General features: G+C 37.8%; 1 protein-coding gene across 1 annotated transcript; it reads right to left on the bottom strand.

Annotated features, from left to right (window-relative positions):
* Positions 1-21,331: 21,331 nt before the first annotated feature.
* LOC136846558 (ras-related and estrogen-regulated growth inhibitor-like protein) lies at positions 21,332-23,785 on the bottom strand. The gene is made up of 3 exons (XM_067117416.1): positions 23,334-23,785; positions 22,551-22,732; positions 21,332-22,291 (listed from the first exon to the last, which is right to left on the bottom strand). The coding sequence occupies exons 1-3, from the start codon at positions 23,464-23,466 to the stop codon at positions 21,905-21,907; spliced, it is 702 nt and encodes a 233-aa protein (XP_066973517.1). The 5' UTR covers positions 23,467-23,785; the 3' UTR covers positions 21,332-21,904.
* Positions 23,786-25,000: the final 1,215 nt, after the last annotated feature.

The following is a 25,000-nucleotide window of genomic DNA, read 5'->3' as shown; positions in this document are numbered from 1 at the left end:
GGGCTGCAAGTTGGTATATTGATCATTCACTCTCCAGTCATCAAACATACCAAATTCCAGCCCTCTAGCTTCAGTAGTTTTTATTATTTAAGGTTAAATTTAGCCATAATCGTGCTTTTGGCAACGATATAGGATAGGCCACCACCGGGCCGTGGTTAAAGTTTCATGGGCCATGTCTCATGCGGCATTATACCGAGACCACCGAAAGATAGATCTATTTTCGGTGGCGTTGATTACACGTTGTAGCGGCTGTACACAAAACTCGATTGCGCTGAATAAACTTCGGCGCATTTTTTACTTGGTTTTATTTAGGCCGAAAATCTTTGGCTGACGTAGGTGACGTACGTCAGATCATAAACTGAAAAACCTCGACAGCACAGTGAATTAGCAAAATTCAGCTCCTCTGCCGAGGCTCTCGTGCAAGCTGTGAGGAGGATTCGGGAGGCCTTGGAAGAAGATTGGACGGGAGGTTGCAGGGTGGAGATTGATCTAATAGGATTTACTTGATCAGAATAAGATTTACTTGCCAATGATAAATTTTAAGGCAGCATGTGCGGAAAAAGAGGTGGCGAAGATTACTGAGTTCATGCAGTGCAAATGTTGACAGTCTTCGATGCAAATTTTTAAACTGAGAAAGTGGCTGATAGATTTGGGATTTAGTGGATACTAACACGGATGAAAAAATGTAGTAAAAAGTAAAAAGAAATAAAATGCAAGAAAATGCAAGATAAAATGAGGGTTTAGGGTGCGCCGTTGTTAAAAAAATGATTATCAATTATAATAATAAAAGAGGTTAAGGCATAAAAATAATAATAAAGTTTAGTTACACAGCAGACGTGAATTTTTATACAAAGCAAGAGACGTTGAGAGAGAGAGAGAGAGAGAGAGAGAGAGAGAGAGAGCTCTCATAAATGTGTCAAGTATCCAAAGTCGATTATCGAGAGACCAACCTTTTAGAAAACTATTGAATTTGCAATTTACTTTAGAGAGGAACAGGACAAAGTTGGCAATACGAACTGACGGAATATTGACATGAACATATAACTGTATAATTTAGTACATATATATATATATATATATATATATATATATATATATATATATATATATATATATATATATATATATATATATATATATATATGTATATGTATATATATATATATATATATATATATATATATATATATATATATATATATATATATACACACAATACACGAGTATATATATAATTAACCAGTACAGATACGCATAGTGTCACGTTTCTGTTCAGGTGACAAAGAAACGTATTGGTGACTCACATTATGAACAAACAACACGGAATTGAATCGAGCTTCACTTACACCGCATAATAAGTATTTTCCGAAACCTTTAATAGAAATCAGGAAGAGTAATTGATTTAGAAAAATAGAAGACATATTTTAAACACATCATAGCTTCACGTGACTAGAAATTATTTCCTAGTTTTATTTAAGACTTAAGTAATTAATTACTGCTTGTTGTTTTAATGTTGGAAGGATTATTTTTTTTATCGAGCCTGACGTTGTTCATTTACTGCTTTTATACTGTATTTACGTTTTGCTTGTGGTTTTATTTACTGAGCGGTTTGGTGATCAAGTTTCCACTCTGCGTAGAGATGAGTCTCGGCATTATGCAGTTTGCCACTCAAGGTATGCAGTCGAAGTGACCCCTCCTTCCAACCCCCTCCCCTCCCTGCCAGCCCGCCAATTCAATTATTTACTTAGGATATGACTGAAAGACATTAGGAGAGAAGTTATCCTTTATGTAAAATCTCCAGGTACTTGATAAAAAAAAAAAAAGTAAAAATGAGCCGAAGTTTCTACGGCGCAATCGAATTTTCTGTACAGTGTATAATGCTGTATAAAACTCTCAGCCGCGGCCCATGCCCTTGGTGGTATGTGTTGTTGGTATCTATAGTGGCGCCAGACGCACCATCATGGCTAACTTTAACCTTTAATAAAATAAATACTACTGCGGCTAGAGGGCTGCAATTTGATGTGTTTGATGATCGGAGGGTGGATGATCAACATGCCAACTTGCAGCCCTCTAGCCTCAGTAGTTTTTAAGATCTGAGGGCGGACAGAAAAAGTGCCGACGAACAGCCAAATAGCCATCTCAACAGTTTTCTTTTACAGAAAACTGACAATGCGATGAAGAATTTCTTTCCAACAACAGGTAAATTCCGTAGGGGCACTGTAATTATCTTTACTAAAGAGCAAATCGAATTTTGTAAATATTTTGACGAAAACCAGTGGCCGTCACCCAATTTCTATTGAGCCGATAGGCTTTGCGAGGAATCTTTTTGTGTTGTTTATTTATGAATAGGATCTGTCTTCGTGATGGGAGAGGGAGGGTTGAGTTTGGGGGGAGGTGGGGCGTGGAACGTTATTTGAGGTCAGTTCTGATCCTCTGATAACGAGCCGTCATGACAATGCCACCCACACGGCTGCCATCCGATTTCCCTGCAATACGGGAACAATTGCGCAGGTTATATATTGTCATTAGGCCGTTGTGTAAAGTGATTTTGTTTCCCCTAACATGAAAAGCGCCGCCCACAAAAGAAAGACTTATTAATAAAAATAAACAAAAAACTTTTAACAAGCCAGCAATTTTTATTGAAGAAGCTTTTGTCTTCATGGGCCTCGTTGCAGCTTATTGCCACGCACGCTGGGCTCCCGGTGTCTCCTGCTAGTTTCCTAGTATTGATTTCATGGGATGCGGTTGCTAGCCCAACACCCATTTTTTCCCTGTGATGGGCACGGAAGGGATCATCGATGCCAGACCAAATATTGCTCGTATCATCACTGAGAAACCAGTAGTGTAGCGAATAAGTTTCTGCATTCATTGATGGTAACCCGACCAGGCACTGACCTGACCCGACGTTGCTTAATTTTACTGATCGAGAGACCAACGGATTTACAATGTACACCCTTTACGCTGTTGGGCCTCGTTGGGACCCATGACCATTAACGCCAGAAAATAGTCACTTTTTAGTATTTTGCTCCATCTCAGTCCATCATATGGAGAGAGAGAGAGAGAGAGAGAGAGAGAGAGAACACTGAATCATTATAATTCTTAATTTTCATTTCCAGTGAATCTGTAATTCATGGCCTTATCGCGCGAGGTTATTTTTCGTATTTATGCAAATGAGATGATAAATACGAAACGATGTATTGTATAACAAGAGGTTATCCTTGACATTTCTGGATACATAATTTTGAAGGACCTCTTTCATGTGAACAAATAGCGAAACCTTTTTTTTTTTTTTTTTTTGTCGTAAATATGTCCTATTGTTAATGGAATGTAAAGGCGAAAGATTGGTTTATTGATGAAATAATTCAATTTGTTATTATTATTATTATTATTATTATTATTATTATTATTATTATTATTATTATTAAATGGCCTCTTCTTTCTTTATTTTTTATTACCTTCTGTTGTTTATATCGAGTTTTCTAAATTTTCCTTGTGTAAACAGCGTTTATTCGGCAGTTTTATTCTGTGTACACTTCTTTCAAATGAACACCATATTCTTTGGAACCTTGAATTTCAAGTCAGTGGCCCCTGTGGGCTTGTTCTATACGAGTAGGGTTCATCTTCTGAATAATAATAATAATAATAATAATAATAATAATAATAATAATAATAATAATAATAATAATAATAATAATAATAATAATAACATCCTTGTTAAAAAGGAATTAATATTTTCTAATGACTGATATCTTCTTTCTATATTATTATTTTTTTTATTCGTTTGGAACTTAATAGTATTACTAAACAAATAAATGAACATTACTGTTATTACTGTTACGGTAATTATTGAGATGCAAATGAATGCGTTATAAGGTATTTTTATTTTTATACTAAGTTTCCTTTTAATTGACACATACTCGTGACATGAAAAGTAGCCTTGACCTGGAATCTATAACAACAAGAAACAGAAAAATGCCACCAAGCTTCCTCACGTGACGGGGTCTCAAAACCAAAGGATAAAAAAAAAAAAAAAAATTACAGGGAAAAAGAATTCATATAAATGAACGTTGCATAAACCTTTCTAAAATATTCGCTCTTGAAAAGCTTAATTCTAATCCTAATCCCTTTTTATCTATATCGCCTATAAAATGGAGTTATGGACTGAGTTCTGAATAAGGTTCGCGAAGCGATACGTGACGTCTTGACTGATAAGGAGATATATTAACGCGTAATGTTATGGAACGTAAACGGGAAGATTTTTGTACCATTTTTCGGACAATATGAAGTATTAGTTTTAGACAACACACAAACACACACACAGACCTGCCCTTTTTCTCATTTATATTCTCTACGACGACGACTTTCTCGTCCATCTTTTTCCCTCCTTATGCAATCCTGTTGCTTTTAAATAAATGAACAGAATAATCTAGAGCAATTGTGGTCTTTGATATTATACAACATTAATTGTTTGCAATATATAAACATATGAATGTATGTATATATATTCATATTTTTATAAATTGCAAACAATTAATGTTGTATAATGTCAAAGACCACTTCAGTTGCTTTCAGATTATTCTGTTCATTTATTTAAAAGTTTGCAATATATAAACATATGAATGTATGAATGTATGTATATACATTCATATGTTTATATATTGCAAACAAGTAATATTGTATAATGTCAAAGACCACTTCAATTTCTTTCAAATTATTCTGTTCATTTATTTAAAAGCAACAGGATTGCATAAGGAGGGAAGAAGATGGACAAGAAAGTCGTCGTCTTAGAGAATATAAAATGAGAAAAAGGACAGGTCTGAGACGCAATTTCTTTTTTTTTTTTTGAGGGAGGGGAAGGGGATGTTTAATGGGAGGCCTGTGGACCGAGACGACAGGGGTCGGTTTATGAAACTGTTGATGGGGGTGGGGGCGTTGGGGGGAAGTGTTGAGACATACGGGAGTAAAGAGACCCAATGATGCATTTTTTAATTTTTTTTATGGAGGAAAGGTGGGTGATGGGCAAGACAGGGGTCTTGTGGGGGCTTGGCGGGGGGAGTCCATTGACTTCGGGGTGTGGGTGGGGGTGAGAGAGGGATTTCTGAAGCACGGCGCCGTCTTTCTGTTTTGACGAGGATCAGCGTGAAATCTCCGGAGCCTGTTTCGTCTCATCATTAAGGGATGTTTACCGGTGCCGCGGTGTCATCGTCATCATCGCCATCAGCACCGTTCGTTTTCATCACTGAAGTGGAAAATATGAAGACACAGGAAAGCCCTCCCCCCAAAAAAAAATTTTTACCCGGGGGGAAAATAAGTGTCTCGCGTGACGACGGAATTATGAGGTAAATACACGCCCTATTTACGACACACTGCCTGCATGTTAGTCAATATTGATACTGACGTGATTTAACCGAGGTGGGCCCCATCAGGGACGTCATTAAGAGTGGGGCTCCGAAGGCGCCCTCTGTGAAAGGCGATGGCGCCGTGCCTTCCTTGGGATTTGTACGTGGGTCTCTCTCTTTTCGACGGGGCGAGTGCCCATTGTCTCTTGAATACCAATGCATTGAGATGACATTTGGGCATGTAGACGTGATCAGTGTCATGTTTGCACCTCCTTTGATTCCTGCGTCGTCTTCGCAAGGGTGATCTATTGCCTAAACAGTCTTGCAGTTTCTCTTATCGGTTCCCTCATTCATTTCTTCAGCTATGGTCCCGATGAGGTCAAGACGACCATTTAGATGATGCCCGTTCGTAACGCCTGAACAACAGGGCTAGAAATAATGCCAAAATAGGAATAGAGATCCCGCCGAATATTTGTGTGAATAAGTAACAGCTCTTCCCTTATTTGAGCGTCCAGGAAAGGCCCCTCCTTCCCTCCCTCCCTACCTCGCTCTCCTATCACGTAGTCTCCTCAGCCTTTCCCTCAACCTGTTAGAGACGCGCAAACACCGAAATTCAAATAAACAAACGTAAGGAGAGCGGAGTCGTCATCCCCAAGCTTTTGAGTCCCAAGGGTGCACGTCCTCACTCCGTAGCAGGAGTGGATAAACATCATCACGTGACTAGCAAACATTACCCCAAACCCCCTTTTCTCGGGCCGTCGGCTTCGGCCGTGAGAGGGCATACTGACCTGTCCTTACCTGATGTAGGTGCCCGACCAGAACCGGTATTTTTGTCACAGTGTACAGAAAAAAGATTTTTTTTCTATTTTTTATTTTGTCTAAAACTGGCAAAGAGAATAAAATATCTGTAGAATTGCTGCTATATTATGGTAGCTGGGAAGGCAATATGAATAAGTGTTTGACGAAAAAGAAAATACATCTTTTTTCTCAGAATACAAAAAATAATGTAAGAAGCATTGTAGTTGCAGCAATCATATGAAGAAGGCTGTAGCCAACTGCGTGTAACACTTTGTATAATGAGGACATGGGAAGAAAAAAAAAATTAATGCTGATTAAATGACAGAATCCCACCAGAGTCATGAAGTGAATCTTAATGCAATTGGCTGGAAAGTTACTTTTTAGTGAGGATGAAAAGTAAAGAAAAGAAAAGTACGTAAAGAGAAGAAAAGTAGGCAAAGTAATTCCTGCATGGAAAATGTTACAGATGAAGACTTAAAAGACACGAAAAACTAAAGGACAATGAAAGATCGCTTCTTTCAGAACTAAGTCATAATCTTTTCCCTAACCAGCTATTTTCTTCGTTTTCTTGCTTATTCCTTCATTTCCTTGATTCAGTTTCATTTCCCTTCATTTTCGTGGTTGTCTCTCCTCCCTCAATATTTTTATGTTTTTTTTTCGGGCTTGGGCAAAGTGAGAGCACTTGGCTGCCCATTCCTCTGGCTTATATAATTCATAAAAGTAAAATGAGGAGCCGTTGCAAAGGCAACAACCTCTGGTTACACAGCAGCTTCCAGGGTTCACGTGCACAGGGACTTGTCGGCTCCTTAGTAAGAGGCTCACTCAGCACTTTCGTGCCTCCTGTCAGGTGGATTGAAGGTACTACGACGCAGCAGACGACGTGATGGGTAGAGCGTGCGTCCTTCCGTCCGCTGCCTGAATTTGGGCAAATGGGCTAAGGACCACAGGTACCTGACGGTGCGAGAATATGGAATCGACTCTCCTGTTATTATTCGTCATGGTACGGCCATTATTTTTATGCCTCTGTGGAGGGTTAGGCAAATATTAATTCTTATGAACATTATTGCCCCTGAGCTCGCAAGACATATTTATTCATTTACTAAACTTCTTCTCCAGAATCCGTCAATCACCCGAAGTCTGTTCTGAGTTACAGATCATTCGCACGGTCAATCGGCGAGCTGAAGACCGTGTGGAATTTGATCAAGTGTGACTTAGCTGTGGCTAAACGTGCCGAAATTCAAGGTTTCTTGATTTCATATTTTATTTTAGTCAATTTTCTTGAGTCTTTTCAAAAGCCACCAGTAAAATGGAAAAAAAATTCTTACAAAATGAGATTTTATTTCTTCCCATACCATTTCAGTTCTGTTCTATATTGCAGTTCGTAATACCTAAAGAAAACATTATACAACGTGATTTTCACTTATTTTTTTTATACTACTGACTGACGTAAAATCGTTGTGCGAGGTTTTGTTTCAGTTCATATAATTTTTTCTAATTATTTGTCTACATATGATTTTTCCTTATGTTTCGGATATTCCTTAATATTTTACCACTTTTTAAGTTCAAACATTTTTGACGCCCTTTGTTCGTTATAGAAATGAAACAGTAGCTAGACTCTTTTCAGAATTGACGGTAAATTTCCCCAACTGATATCATTTAAGCCCTACCTTGCTTCTGATTGGCCAGTGCATTTGCATTGTAGCCTATTGTGGGCTTTGTACACAACCTTCCACCAATCACGAGTAGCTACAACGATGCCGCCTGCAGATATATACAGTACTATTATCTCAATACAAAATAGTTCCTTGACCAACGAGAAAATAAATGCCATTATTAAAATGTAATGAATCGATAAGCTGTGTAAAATTGTCAGCTTTGCTGTCGTATAAATGTCAGCTTTACCGTTGTAACATTGTCAGCTTTGCTCTTGTAAAATTGTCAGCTTTGCTGTTGTAAAACTGTCAGCTTTGCTGTTGTAAAATTGTCAGCTTTGCTCTTGTAAAATTGTCAGCTTTGCTCTTGTAAAATTGTCAGCTTTGCTCTTGTATAAATGTCAGCTTTACCGTTGTAAAGTTATGATCGCTGACGCCTTTTAAAATGGACGATTTGTTAGAGACGATTTAAAGAAAAAATTATTTAAATTCTGCATTAGCTTAACAATCTGTACTATTTGATTAAGTTTATCTTGTCCATGTATATAAGCATCACATCGCTCTCTAAAATTTGAAAGGGCGTATTAACATATTTGATTCATTTCATTTTATTGATATATATTTATATAAGTGTAATCTTGTAAGTGTAAAAAAATTATGGACATAAACGTGTCATCATGACGGGAAAATGCAGTTGCTGAGTTCATTTCAGATTGGAAGTTTGGTTATTTTTATGAGGGTGTTCACCTGAAATCAGATATTTGAAAGTAAAGGATAAAGGATAAAATGACAAAACATTTACAATACGTGTGTGTGTTTCATATATATATATATATATATATATTATATATATATATATATATATATATATATATATATGTATATGTTATATATAAATAAATATGAATACATAATATATTATACATATATGTATAATATATATATGTATGTATGTATACATACATATGAATAATATATACAGTATAAATAGATATATGTATTTATATAAATTATATAAATACACAAGTATATATGTGTCTGTGTGTGTGTGAACGCCATTTCCATAACGACAACAGAAGGCAACAGCTTGTACATATAAGTAAAGGTAAAGCGTGATTTAGAAAAAGATAAAAAGGGAAAGATCGGACAATGAAAAAAACAGCATAAAAAACAAAAGCAAAACAAAAGAAAGGAAGCGCAATTATTAATAGACAAACGCTAAGTACTAACGTTCTCCGATCTTAGGAAGCTTCTCTCTACCAGCTGCTTGACCCTAAATCACATGAGATGTTTACATAAGAGGCAGCTCGACTTCTCACCTGAGCAGACTGGCGCCTAGTGGATCCTGTAGCAGCCCAAGAAGGCAAGGACTGAGAGAGAGAGAGAGAGAGAGAGAGAGAGAGAGAGAGAGAGAGAGAGAGAGAGAGACTGAATATGTTTAATACTTCTGCGCTTTACCATTTGCAGGCACATGAGAGATTCTGGACGACAGACACGTAAAAGAAGAGTATTGACAGACAGACAGAGAGACGGAGAGAGAGAAAGAGACAGACAGAATGAATATGTCTAATTCTTCTGCGCTTTGCCATTTGCAAGCACATAAGAGATTCTGGAGGGCAGAGAGAGAGAGAGAGAGAGAGAGAGAGAGAGAGAGAGGGAGAGAGAGAGAGAGAATTATTACACCAGATACTTCGGTGCCCCAGTACCACACGTAAGCTTTGAAGGAAATCAGGTTGCCAGGAAAAAGAAAACAGAGACAATGAGAGAGAGAGAGAGAGAGAGAGAGAGAGAGAGAGAGAGAGAGAGAGAGAGAGAGAGAGAGGGGCGGATCTAAGAAACATGAGAGAAGAAAGTGAGAACGACCGAGAAATCTAAGAAGAGAGAGAGGTACTCCGATGTTTTGCCACATGTAGGCTTTGAAGGAAATCAGATTGCCAGAAAAAAATACAATGAATGAGAGAGAGAGAGAGAGAGAGAGAGTTGGGGGGGTAGTAAAACATGTCGTAAGAGAAATATAAGAAGAGAGAGAGAGAGAGAGAGAGAGAGAGAGAGAGAGAGAGAGAGAAACCGAGACATGTCAGACCCAACGATCTTTACCTCATGTAAGCGAATTACTGAGTTGTATAGTTGGTATTCAATGCAGAATTGGGCTCTGGAGTTACGTGGTTGATGGCGTGTTGCTGTTCTTAGTCATAGTCTTGCATGCGAAGAATAAGTAAGATGGAAAGTCATGCAGCATATAAGTAAACACAGTCTCTTTCTCTCTTCTTCTCTCTCTCTCTCTCTCTCTCTCTCTCTCTCTCTCTCTGTACGTATTTACATCAGTATTACAGAAATACAATTATACTACTGGGCCCTCAGGTACATATATGGGAATATGCATTTACTTGTCTGTTTCTGCTCATGTGAAACTACAAACATGCTCCAAATCTATACATTTATTTCCATTTGTGCGTATAAAACACTAATACAAACATACACAGGCATACACAAACACACATAAACATACGCACACACACGTGCGCGTGTCTGTACTTGTGTCTCTGTTCAAGGTTGTTTCCGCATTAGCATTATTATAATATTTATATGTTTGGTATAACACTGATGATTTTAATACTATTTTAAATAATATTAAGTATATGAAATTGTTAACATAAAGAATGCAGTTTCATATACTTAATACTAAATTATATAATATAGTATTATATTATAGTTTATGTCCGTCTGTCTGTCTGTCATTCCATGCTTCCCAACTTATAATATGTCCGCTTGTCTGTCATTCTCTCTTAACTTAGCAATGATGTTAGTGTGCCTCTGTCTGTCTGTCTGTCTACCTGCCAGTCTCTTCCCCATCAAAAGCTCTGCGGGTAAATCATAGCCCTGACCTTGGTCAACACCTCGTGGTACAGCAAAAAAAAAAAAAATGGTGGGGAAATCAACAGATAATCGCCTTTCATCAATGGCCGTTCTATATCGGTAACCTTTTCAGGGGAAAATTTCACAGATCGTTCGGTTTTATGCTGATGGGCTTATTCAGTGAGGTCTGTATTGTTTATTCCCGTTTTACCTCCGGTTTTCCGTATGTATTCGCATGTACGTATGTGAAATTTTACTTTATATACGCCGTATGTAAGACACCAATGAATTGCATGAAGAGCTGGCATCAAAGATGCAACTTGTTGAAGAAAATACTTTATTGTTTCTTGCGTATCTAACCTCTGAAAAGTTGTGAACATATCAGCACACACACATACACACACACACATTACACACACACACACACACACACACACATTATTATTATATATATATATATATATATATATATATATATATATATATATATATATATATATATATATATATATATATATGTATATATTTTGAATTGGCCAGAACACATGATGCATATACGCAGAACTACTACAGTAATAAATGAGATACTGGTATAACTTGGACTGGTTTTTTTACGTTGTCTTAGAAGACTACGCAGGAAACCTTCTAGAATTATTCCCAGTTTTTCAGTATCAGACAGACACACACACGTATATATATGTGTGTGTGGTGTGTGTTTGTGTGTGTGTATGTGTGTATGTATGTGCGTATGTGTGCGCGGGAGTTAGCACCAGATCAGCAATAAAAGTAATCGTAATGTAGGCAATAGTAAAATCCTCTCTTCCTACGAAGCAAGACCAGGAGGAAAAGTATTGCAATAACAATGAAAAAAGCAAAACCGTCAATAACAATAAAAAAGAGAACAGAGAATCACCAAAAGGTATTATAAAATCGGGCCCTCGGAAATCCTCATCCTTGCGTTGCCCGGACGCTTACCCGAGCTCACCTGTCAGTGGGGCAGCGTTCAATAACATCGCTCCCCGTACTGAATCCTTTTAAACTCTATGTGGGAATGAACTGCGGTGAAAAATAAGCTGTGGATATTACTATTTCACGGAATTCCTCACAGCACCTGAAAAATACGTGGAGAATTTTCATGGGGCCAGTAACTCATTCTGCTGATTAAAGCTTTGAAATTAGGTAGGGACGTCAGGTGCATGGGACTGTCAACTGAAGCTTTCTGAAAAATAAAAAGAAAATTGGAGGGTGGAAGAGAATTCCAAATTCTGGACGTGCATGATATGAAAGACTGATACATATGTATTTGTGTGAATGGGGTATTATTTTCTGCATGTTTAGAAATGCATGCTGATAAAAAAAAAATACGAATGACTTCTAATGAACTAAAACAGCATCTTTAGCACAAAGTGCAACAGAAATATCTTTCTTTCTTTGCGCAAGCATATACGAATAACATTACCAAGTAAGATACGCAGAGCAACACACTTTATCACAAAGTACTAGATATTGTTCAAGGAGTAGGGAGTCCTTTGGCTTTCCCCAAAATGTGCACGTAAACACAAACATGATTACTAAGCTACAGGTAGTTCGTCCATTGTTACTTGGTATTCGGAGTCAGCTTGCCCATCATATGGTTATGAATGTTGTAGTGAATTGCATCGTACTTGGGTTAACCTTTATTATTCTGTTATTTGTATGACTCTATGTGGACACATTCCGTATGTTTCATCATAGCTCTTATACGAACATACGAACATACAGACCTACACGTACACACATGCTTCCATAATTATTATTGTTGTTATTATTATTGCTGTTATTAGTAATGGTAGCTATAGCCCTTGCAGGGAGAGCAAGTACGCAAAAAAGATACAAAAATAAAGAATGAACCATATCAAGGAGAAGGCTTCACTAGAGAAAGCAAGCAGAAGAAAGGAACAAGTAAAGAAAAACTAACTCAGAGAAATAGCAAAGGAAAAATGAGATATACCCGGAGAAATTCACTTCCATCTAGTTTGAGCCTCTGGAATCCGACCGATCTAACTATCTGATAAATAAGATCATTCCACAGCTGGAACAAAGTTTCCAGGAAACCGTGACATTGAAGCTCACAAAAGAAAAGAAAACTTAGAATTAACTGTAAGTCTAGTACTTAGAGGACCTGAATGCAGAGAACACTAAGATTATGAAAAAAATCGTATAAAGCACGCACAATGGACTATTCAAACGACGGTGCCAGAAGTTCATATTAAGATCTGGGGAAAAGAAATGTAGTGGGGTAAAGTTTTCAACAAATAATTGACGATGGGATTCTTCTGATGAAAACAAAGTCTGATGACAAAGACCAAATCTGTGAACAGTTTTCAAAACACGAGAGAACAGACATTTTAAAAAATTTTAAGGGTCTTCAAAAACTTTGATAGGCTTTCTCTATTTACCAGTTTTTATTAGCGTTCAGTTGAAGAATAGTTGAACCAGATATGTTTCTCAAGTGTGAATTTACAGTCAAGAGTGGCACACAGAATCTTAAATGAGTTGCACGTAGTTAAAGAAACATTGTCAATCAAATGATCTTAGTGGGAGTGACTCCGTGTCCTAGACCTACCAACATTCATACTTTGAATTTTGATAAGGTTCAGTTTCATTCCCCCATAATTTAAACCATGCACTGATTTTAATATATCTCTTTTAACGAAAATCTGTAACCACGGTATATAATCAGAATGGATTAGTACAAACAGTGAAGCATCATCTGCATAAGCAATCAGTTTTTGTATCATGTTAGTAGTAGTGGACCAAGAATATTACCATGAGGAACACCAGACATTTCGTTCTGTAGTCTCCAACCGTCTGCCTAAGGTTTGAAAACTAGGGCATCATAAATAACACGATAAAAAAAAAAAGTCCAAACCACTCTCATTTGCTTCGTCATCAGATCCCAGGGATTTCTGAGCAAAACTGGAAATTGGGGGAAGTCCATCACATGCACCCAGAGTCTTGCGAAAGACTGGCTGTGAGCTGAGGAACAGATGATTATTTTTAGCATAAACATTCAGATGTTTTGTCAACAGGGCCTTCAAAAAGTATATATTTAGTCTTTATATATACATACACATACACACACACACGCAGGACTAGCACTGCTGCGCGCTTGCTTGCATACACACCCACATACACACACATATATATACATATATGAAGGAAGTATACGTATATATGTATGTATATATATATATATATATATATATATATATATATATATATATATATATATATATATATATATATATATATATATATATATATAAATTACCATTATAACAAAAGAATAGTATCAAAAGTTGCAATTGAAATTATTTACGAAAAATAACTTTCTGACGAAGACCATTTTCATTTTGCTAATGTATCTATCATGTGTGTCTATTGCCCTACTTATAGGGCTAAGTATCTGCGGTCTCAATGTCCACACTATTACAGAATGCAGACAGCACTCAGAACAAAACTGATCTTTATGCCATCGTGCTCTTGTCTCGAACTAAAATCGAACAAGAGCAGCGGCACGTAGGCAAAGCATAACAGTTAAATATAGCATCCGCGTTCCTTGCAGCATGCGAAGTTCTTTAATCTCGAATGCAATATGCATCCTTCCTGTGTGTCTCCAAGACCTTGTATATTTAGCAGCAGCCATGAAAAGAGCATGGGATCTGGGCAGGCGCGGGTGTTCGAAGTGGTTTACCGGATCGGCTCGCTCTCGTTGAGGATTGAGAAGAGGTAATTCCTGGGTGGATGTCAACGATGCAGGTTTATCTTGAGGTAATCCTGGTTAGATGTCGAAGATATATTTGTATTTGAGATTTTTCTTATAATGTGTTACTTGTGATTTAGGTCTTAGTAATCAACTGAGATTTTATTACTCGTAATCTAAAATGAATCTGTTTTCTTCAAATAAAACTGAATACTGAATTTGGGTATGGAGTGTCGTCAGATTTGTTTGAAGAATTTATGACTTTCTATTGAGGTAACTTTCACTCACCTCTGTCTACCCCCCCCACTCCACCCATCCCGTCACCCTTCTTCCGTAAATAAAAAGCTATAATCATCATTGCTATTAGGTCTAGAGGTTTACACCAGGGCTGTTAATTCCTTTGGAACAATTAACAATAAGGTGGCCTGCAAAAGTCATCATTACAACTTTTATCCACATTAAAAATGTGAATTTTGTTTCCTCTATAAGTTCCTATGGCTGAAGGGCTTTCTCTCCAGGAAGCTGTCCAACACCTCCAACTTTACCCTTTTTCCAAGCCATGAGAATAGAGCTTCGATTCAATATTTCTGGTGTGATTACTTGAATAGAATATAGAAGTTTACTGGTGAAGTTTTTTTACTGAAATTCCTTTGGCAGGTGCAAGGAACGTCTCCTAGTTTGGGAATGTCCGCGTGTTCGTGCTATCGAAGTCCGAGCTCCCTGGAGATTTATGTGATTCCAGATTTACCTGATATACCTGACGCAATTAGGCAAAGATGAAGCTCATTATCTTTCAAAATGGGACCCGTGTCTCTAAACTATTGAAGCTCATGTTTCCTTTAAAGCCTCTCTCGCTCTAAGGGCGATTTCGCCTGTCGTCTGAGAATGACTGATGAGATGAGGCTTCGGTCAATTATGTAAACAGGCCGCTGGGACTGGCAAACCATAGGCCATTACATTGTCCAGTCCCGAAGATAGCACGAAATGGAAGGAAATATTTTAAAAATGGAGTTTAATCCTCAAAGACCAATAGACCTTTCGCACACACCACCTAAGTAGGATAATCTGTTATCCAACACTGGATAGTTTAGAAAGCTTGCGTGGATCTCTCTCTCTCTCTCTCTCTCTCTCTCTGGGGAATTGACAGAGTTCCAAAACCTCCTCAGCTGAATTTAGTGTGTCCAACTTGGCAATGAAGGGTAAATTTAGATTCACCAACATCTATATTTGGATCATTTGTAAGCCACGTCTCCATGAGGGGCTGTGTATACGGTTTTAATACCATATGTTCTAGTATCTGTGGAAGGCGAGAGCACTTGGAGTAGGTTGCGAGGAGGATTCGTTATAAACAACAGCCTTGAGAGACACTGCTGTCACAAACAGTTTACCCCTGAGATTCACTTTATCTCGATATGGGAGGGTTATTCCGCCCAACCGCTTTTTTTTTTTTTTTTTTTTTTTTGTGTGTGTGTGTATCTCTGTTGAGGCCGTTTTGAAATCCTTTAGGGTTCTTTTTGGGTGCTTTTTGAACATTCTTTGGATCTTTTTGCACATTCTTCTTGGGATCTTTTTGGACATTCTTCTTGGAATCTTTTTGAACATTCTTCTTGAGATCTTTCTAAACATTCTTTTGGATCTATTTGAACGTTCTTCCGAAAGGTTTATGAACATCCTTCTTGGGATCTTTTTGAATATTCATTTTTCTTGTGATCTTTCTGAATATTCTTTTAGGGATCTTTATGTGAACATTCTTCTTGAGATATTTTTTGACAATCTTTTAGGATCTTTTTCTACAGTTCTTTTGGGTCAATTTGAAATTTTTTGGGGGTGGGTTTGAAATCCCTTTGAGATCTTGTTAAACAGTTCTTTTTTGATTTATCATTGAACAGTATTTTTGGGATCTTTTTGAACAGTTCTTTCAATCTTTTGTAACGTTATTGTGGGATCTTTTTGAAATAATTCTCTCATTTTTTAAGCATTCTTAATGGAATCTTTTTAAACAATCCTTTTGTGATCTTTTTAACACTTTTGAGATCTTTATAATTACCCTCTTTGAATATCTTATTTTCAGTATTTACTAACTGGAAAGCACCAATTGTGAAATTAACACTCAATTAAAAGAGGTAGCAGAATTTATTAGAGGAATATATATAGCCAGAATAAAAAAAATTATGAATTACTTGTAAACGCATAAACCAATGGGAAAAAGATAATGATCTTCCCTCCCACTCACTGCCTTTCAGAAGACAGTCTTCTAATTCTTTTATTATTTGCAGGAGAGGAACATCGGTAAACAAAAATAATAAATTAGTTTTATGACTGTTTTGGCCCATTATACACAAAAGTCACTTACATCATTTTTCTTCTTTTGTTTGCAAAATGTACATACATGCAAGCACAATCAAAATGTATGTGTATATGTATATATATATATATATATATATATATATATATATATATATATATATATATATGTATATAATATATATATTTATGTGTGTGTGTGTTTATATATGTGTGTGTATTTATATATATACATACACATATGTATACATATATATATATATATATACATAAGTACATTTGATTGTGCTTGTATGTATGCACATTTTGCAAACAAACGCCTGGTACCCACAGCCTCTCAAACAGGTATTGACAAAGCCATCACAAACCAATCGAAAGAAAAAGTATTGCAAAACTTGACTTTCAGTTGAATCTTCCATCGAGCGTTTTAAGGCCTTCGCTGTCGGGAAACCGGATTGATCCGAATCAACAGATATTCAAAGACTGGAGTTACTTCTCCACGTTTACGAGACGCGACGTGGATGAACTAGATGTTTGTCAGCGTGTCGAAATTTGTGCGGAAAGTAGGTTGATTCTTGATGGACTCTGTCAGTCAGCTCATGAATTCACTGTGAGTGTTTTCTTTTTTTCTTTTTTACTTCTTGGGTTGAGTTGAATATAGGATTTAGGCCAAAGACCAAGCACTGGGACCTATGAGGTCATTCAGCGCTGAAATGGAAATTGACAGTAAAAGGTTTGAAAGGTGTAACAGGAGGAAAACATCGCAGTTGCACTATGGATCAGTTGTTAGGAGAGGGTGGAAAGTAAGATGGAAGAGAGAGAATATGAAAAGAGGAACAGTAAAAGGAATGAAAGGAATTGCATCTAGGGGCGGAAGGAACGTGCAAAGAACCTTAAGTAGTGCCTACGGTGCACCGCATGAGGTGCACTGACGGCACTAACCCACTACTATTTTTTTTTTTTTTTACTTCTTGCAACGTGGTTGAGTGGTCTTGCAGGTGTCTGTGTAGTCTGTCGTTCCCTAACGCGTTAAGTCAATCTCTTAAACCGTTTTTAATTGATTCTTCTTTTGTATATTAATGAATTAAGTAAAATTAATTGCAGTTGCCTTTCTGTCCATTAAGTAGAACTTTTTTCCAGTGATTGTGTGGTAAAAGATCGTGAGGGCCATTATTATTATTATTATTATTATTATTATTATTATTATTATTATTATTATTATTATTATTATTATTATTATTACCCCTCAGAGTAGCAACTCTAAACTCCTAAAGGTCTTGCCATAAGGGTTAGTTCTCAAACAAGACGTGAAACTGGAGTCAGTTAAAGTTAAAGAAGTTGAACAGCTCAAAAGGAAGAATCATTAGGGAACGGATGAAAAGTACCTTAAACACCGCCCAAGTTCCACTTGGTTGCAGCTTGTGTCCTAGTTCTTTACCTTGTCGTCTTCGACGGGTTGTGGTCCGGATTCCACTTCAAGCTGTAGGTTCCTCGTGTTAATGATCTTCTCTTGTCATACCACAAACTGCTGAGGTCGCAGATTTTGCTGGCTTTATGTTAGTAATCTCTGTCGCCACTTATTTTGAACTCTCTCTCTCTCTCTCTCTCTCTCTCTCTCTCTCTCTCTCTCTCTCTCTCTCTCTCTCTCTCTCTCTTAGAATAACTTATTGGCAAGTGTATAAAAATTATTCTCATCCTGCTTTATAATTCCTTCATACCCTCTAAATATTCTTTATGCACACTGCTTGCTTTCTCTCTCTCTCTCTCTCTCTCTCTCTCTCTCTCTCTCTCTCTCTCTCTCTCTCTCTCTCTCTTAGAATAACGTATTGGCAAGTGTATAAAAATTATTCTCATCCTGCTTTATAATTCCTTCATACCCTCTTAAATATTCTTTATGCACACCCATACTACCAATTCTCCCATGCTGCTTTGTAATTCTCTCTCTCTCTCTCTCTCTCTCTCTCTCTCTCTCTCTCTCTCTCTCTCTCTCTCTCTCTCTCTCTTAGAATAACTGATTGGCAAGTGTATAAAAATTATTCTCACCCTGCTTTATAATTCCTTCATACCCTCTTTTAAAATATTCTTTATGCACACCCATACTACCAATTCTCCCATGCTGCTTTGTAATTCTCTCTCTCTCTCTCTCTCTCTCTCTCTCTCTCTCTCTCTCTCTCTCTCTCTTAGAATAACTGATTGGCAAGTGTATAAAATTATTCTCACCTCTTTATAATTCCTTCATACCCTCTTTTAAATATTCTGTACCCCATACTACCAATTCTCCCATGATGCTCTCTCTCTCTCTCTCTCTCACACACACACACACACACACACACACACACACACACACACACACACACATACGCACCATCCTTGTATATTTACAGAAAGGATCTGGTCATTTAATACTTTACGCCCATATTTCTGCGTAACCAGAGCCTTATTGATTGATTGGCTCAGGATAAGAATACTCTGGCGTTACGCACCAAAGTTCATTGGCACCAAAGGTAAACAGAATAAGCAGCAGCTACCATGGCTCCTGATCTTTACTTGTTTATTATTCATTATTTTTCGTTTCCTAATTCTTCATTATTGGGATAATTGTATTAGTTTTGGTTTCCTTTTTAACGACTTTTTATTCATGAAAAATAGGATGTTTCTCCTGATAAAGGGTGGTGCTGGAGAAACACAGTCTTTAACAGATGTATCAAGGACGAGATTCCTGTGCATAAAATTTCCTCTCTATCAACCAAATTTTCGAGTTCTTGTACAATCTGCCTTTCTTTAACAATAATTTAATTACTGCTTTATTTGTTATGCAAGATTATTCAATTTCAACAAGCAAAATTAATGTTTACCTTCCATTGCGATATATTTAAAGACATGATGTCGATGACCCTTGGAACTGTAACGCCAGATGTCTGATGCGCACTTCTGTAGCTGCTAGAGTATTCGGAATTGTTCGCAATTTCACTTTTTTTTTTTTTTAATTCAGAGGCAGGAAGACAGGCAACCTCATAGCCTTATCTTTTCCAGGCCCGTAGAAAAAAGGGAACGGGAAGCGGGGTTAGGGGATGAAGGGTCAAGCCCACACCTAAAAAGAGAGCGAGAAACCTTCAGCCTTTTCAAATATTAAAATCTGCAAAAACGGAGGCATGAAGAGAATTCCAAAGCTAATGAGTACAAGGAAAGAAATTCTCAGAACCTGTAGCTCAAGGATTACAGATCAATTTGGTCTCGTGTTAACATGGGCTCCTGCTTAGTAATCTGCCCATGGCCACTCCAAACTGTTGGTGATAGGAATGAACCCACTGATTAATCTGTGCACTGGAGTCTCAGTGACCATGATTATCGACACCGATATACATAATTTGATGATAATGTATGTTCGTAGTCATAACCCGAAAAATGATAGAAAGGGGTACTGGTTTTGAACTACTCGTATTGATGGGATATGTTAAAAAATGAAACAATGCAAATGAAAATAAAAGCTGGAAAGACTAACTTGTCCCTTCTGTGAACGCTCAGTGCCATTATTATGACGTCACAAGTCGGTAGTGTTCTCAAGCAATACCAAGGTGGACCTCGAGCCTCGAGAACTACTTGAAAATCTTATCTCCTTGAGCTGAAACATTAGGGGGTCGAAGTACCGAAATACCTCCAGATTCCTGGGATGCCTTGCGATCTTTAGAAGAATTATAATTTTTTTTTTCTTCTTCTTCTTCTTCTTCTTCTCTTCTTCTTCTTCTTCTTGAAAGAGGGGGGCCTGTTTATGTTCATGTTAGTTATATTTGACAACCTTTAGAATAACCCTGTGTTAAGTTACTGATATGATTTCTGAGTATTATCAGATGAAGTGTTCCATGAAGAACTTAGATTTATGTCAAATAAATATAAGAAAAACTATATTTTCATTGAGCTGTGCCAGGTGCCATTTCATGAAGTGTGTGTGTGTTGTGTGTGTGTATATGTGTTAATATATATGTTTAAGAGAGAGTTGTTTAGCAAATCTTCATTTAGCCTTTTGGAAAGGTTACTTCTATTTTGATTTTGGTATTTAGTATCTTATTCAGATCATTGTATTCTACCTGTTTTTTATTCACTTCCCCTGAAGGTTTCTCACTTTTAAAGGTTTATTTTTTATATACGTAACTAGCTCGTGTATTCTGCTATCAGTATCTTTGCCTGGCATATATGGTTATAATTACAGTTCCTTTTCATCCAGAAGACTATTTGTCAAGAATATTTTGCCTGTAATTAGAATGAGAAGTATCTTCTTCCATTCGTATACCTTACCTTTCCAATTCATATGTAAATAATTGCCTTTATTTTTTTACGAAATTTTATCAAATTTTATTTGTACGTAATTCTTTCTATTTTACCCATTTTTATAGGTAGTGATTGTTCTGGTCTTTATTTATTGATGTTATTGTTTTTTATGCTAATCTTATCTTTCAGTCTCATCTTTCAGTCTTAAGGTAAAGAAGGTTTTCCATTTATTTGTATCAAATTGATTTTTTAAGTTTAGTTTTTCTTTTTTGTTTTACATATTTTTTTTTATTCTTGAGTGACCCATTTTTGCTTTTTCTTCTGTATTATAAGACATTTAGAGATTATGGGAACGAAATGAAAGAAATGAATATCATTGTGTCTTTTATATATGAAAAGAAATAAATTATAAAAAATACATATAACATAAACAGGCTAACCCTAATATCACAGGAGATACATTATTGTAAGAAATCATCTCTTCGAGATGAAAAAAATACTCTACAGAAATCTGACCAATATGGCGAAGACCTTTTAGGCAGTGTAGCCTAAACGGTTACATATTTTCCTTTTCTTCTTCAGTCTGTAGATTCCCCTCGGAACTTCTTTCTAAATTATTCCAATTGAAGTTGTGGCGGGGAAGTTGAAGTCATCCTCCTGAGAGTGATTCTTTATACAATAATGGTAAAGATGTATCACATATAAACACCGATATGAAGATTCGCCGAACATCCAACATAGCAACATCGATTTGTTTTGACTGGTGGTCGCCCACTTGGACAAGTGACGATGCTTCTCTCGTTTAAATATGTCTTTCAGTTTGCTTTCTTGTTTTGCGGAAATCGCAGACTTCGGCGGCAGCAGCAGCAGCAGGCAGCTGCCGGAGAGAGAAGTAAAGAGAGAGAGAGCGGGTGAGAGCGCTGACGGCCTCAGCATCGGATGAGCTAAATCTGCCGACTGCATCGAACCAATTTGCTCCTCTCCTCCTTGTCCAAGATGATGAGTTCGGTGATGTGCTGGGGAGGAGGCGAGTGCCTCCCGATGAGGGAACCGAGCATCCTGCTGACGGAGAGCTTCCTCTGCTTCGGCGACCCCGTGCTGAGGGTGTGGCCGTTGCTGCACTGTCTCTGGGACTTCACCTCCTTCAGGAAACTGTCGAGGGCGTCGGTGACGGCGATGCAGCTCTCCGCCGTGGAGACTTCCGTGAATCGGGCTGCGTAGGTGAAGGCCAGGGACTGCGCCTCCAACTCCTCGACTTCTCGTAGGTGTCCCAAGTCGTTCTTGTTTCCCAGCAGTAGGATGTTTGCTGTTGGTCTTCTGGATGTGAGTTCCTGCAGAAGAAGAGAAGAAGAAGGGTTAGATTACTGTCGATTGCTGGAATAGGAACTAAGTCCTTTATGTTTTGACTGACTTCTGAGCTTTCATTACCAGTCTTATGAAATAATTTTTTTTTTTTTTTTTATTTCTAGTGATAATTCTAAGGGGGAAAAACTCCCAAAAGCTTTTTATCACAAACTATCAAGTGGCTTCACTTCAAAACATTATACAAACAACCTCAACGACAAACAGTAAGAAATGAACAGTAATTACCTTCAACGTGCTTTCGGCGTGGACGTAGGAATCTCTGTCTGATACTGAGTAGACGACAACGAAGGCCTCCGCCCACAGGAGGTGGGCGTCGGACGCCTCGTCACTGGTGGTGGCTGATGTGTCCATGATCTCTACGGGTTGGCTGGGGCCGTCTATCTGTAGGACGCACTTGTACAGCATGTCTGTTGGACAGAAGAAATGGCAACATTAGTTTTAGCTGTTGGACACTAAATAATGCAACATTTTCCAGTTATCTCAAATGGATCTGGAGTTATTGTATGCTGGATAATAATGTAAAGTTTTTATTTATATTAAAAAGAATGTTATAGAAGTTTTAGGTGAATATTATGCTATTTTACCGCTGACGTATGTCATGATTTCTCTGTTGTATTTTATTAGAGTGAGTAGTAAAGCAGTAATAGTAAAGGTCGGTATTCCTAATACATTATTTTAATATTCTGAAATGATGCTTCAGTAATATCTGCGCAAGATTAGTATCTCCAAGAAGGAACAGAAAGCAAATAGTAATAGTTTTAAGATAGCCAATGCGAAACCTATGAATAAACATCACATAAAGGAAATGAAAAATAAGAAAAAAAAATAAAAGTTGGAGTAAAGACGCGAAAAAGCAACAAGTGACAAGCAACAGGTTTTAAGTAACTAAAGACGAGAGAGAGAGAGAGAGAGAGAGAGAGAGAGAGAGAGAGAGAGAGAGAGAGAGATGTATGATTTCGCGACGCACAGAAAACGGCAGAGCGGCGACAATCACCCCTTTTTCCTCACCTGTGTCTGATCTGTATTCTCCGATGAACCGCTTCGTGAGATACCGAACAGTGAGGGCAGATTTCCCAACTTGACTGCCGCCCAGAACCGCCACTCGGAGGGGACAGGTGACCGTCTTGTCGTCTGTCTTCATCCTGTCAGTTTGGTGTAGTCTTCAAGAAAGACGCAGAGTTAATCCTTTGCCTAAGACAAAAATGGGCGTTGCACTTTGTATTATTCCACTCGACACAAAAGTGTAATGTTTCTCGCAAACACTGTTGGAGCGTCACAAAACACAGGGGACGTTTCGTAATCCAGTGAAGAGTTATGACACTTCGTAATGCGAAGGTGTGTAAAAAATATAGCGAGTCCAACTCCTGCTTCTTAAGCTGAGGAAGTCTTGCGGGTGAGTGTTGTCATCCGCATGCAACCGGCATTTATAACCTACCCGGCCGATGTTGGATGAGGAACTCGTTGCTGGTTGCCAGATCGTTTATTTAACTTGCCGTGCTGTGGGCACATCCTCCTCTCCTCCTCCTCCTCCCCCTCCTCCTCCTCTTCTCCCTCCTTGGTAAGTCAGTCTTTGTTTACCTTTTGCATATTTCAACCTTCTTGTACTTGTTCTTGATTCAGATCATTACATTAAGGCTCCGAATTTTGCTTCTGTTTACAAAATAAAAACTGTCCATAATTATTTCCTCAAGCAATAGTCGAAACTCGAAGTCCTTCGAATTCGATTGATCTGGAGACTGTAGTCTGAAGAGGTTTGGGGAGAGTGGGGAGTGGGGAGGCGGTGAGGAGGATCCTTCTTTGCTCTTTCAAAGGATCTCCTCACATTACTCAAATTATCTATTTCATGAGCTGAATAGAGGGTGATTTTACCTCCTACCCCCTGGCCCCTAACCCTCCGCCTCCTCCCTACACACACGCTCTCTCTCTCTCTCTCTCTCTCTCTCTCTCTCTCTCTCTCTTACATTTCATTATTATGTTCTTCACGAGCTCTCCATTTCTGGTGTGGCTGTCAATAGACGTGAGAGTTTGTCAGTATAATTCTCTCTCTCTCTCTCTCTCTCTCTTATAAGGTATTGATATTGCAATTCTCCTTAAAATACTTTAATATTAAGCCGTATTAAAAGAGTAAAATAATGCGCATTTCAGGGCACCGAAGTCAACTGAGAGGCACACGCCTTAACAGAGAGATATTGTCCGTGTTGTTATTCATGCACTGCAGAACAAGAGCTCTCTCTCTCTCTCTCTCTCTCTCTCTCTCTCTCTCTCTCTCTCTCTCTCTCTCTCTCTCTCTCTCTTTCATGATTTTCTTGTTCTACCCACTATTTCCTTCTTTTCTTTCCCTCCATAGGTCATTTTTTCTCTCCGTTTCTCCCCTCCATCTCTTTTTCTTTTGACTCTCTTTAACTTCTCCTCTTTTATTTGTCTCTTCTCTCCTCTTGTCTGTTCTCTCTTCTCTTCGCTGACTGACCTTTCTTCGTGTGGACTATTTGTTGGTCTACTTTCCACCTCAGTTCTTCGTTGTAAACAGGGGACTGACTGAAAGTTAACAATGGGCCTCTCTCTCTCTCTCTCTCTCTCTCTCTCTCTCTCTCTCTCAACTGTGAGGTCTGGTTGTCATTGCATTAGCTTACAGTTTTCAAATGCTCAAATAAGAAACAGAGTTACACTGTATCATG

This window comes from Macrobrachium rosenbergii, chromosome 15, assembly GCF_040412425.1.
Source record: "Macrobrachium rosenbergii isolate ZJJX-2024 chromosome 15, ASM4041242v1, whole genome shotgun sequence".
Taxonomy (NCBI): Eukaryota; Metazoa; Arthropoda; class Malacostraca; order Decapoda; family Palaemonidae; genus Macrobrachium; species Macrobrachium rosenbergii.
The sequence above is the reverse complement of the archived record's forward strand: the minus strand, read 5'-3'. Positions and strand labels throughout refer to the sequence as shown.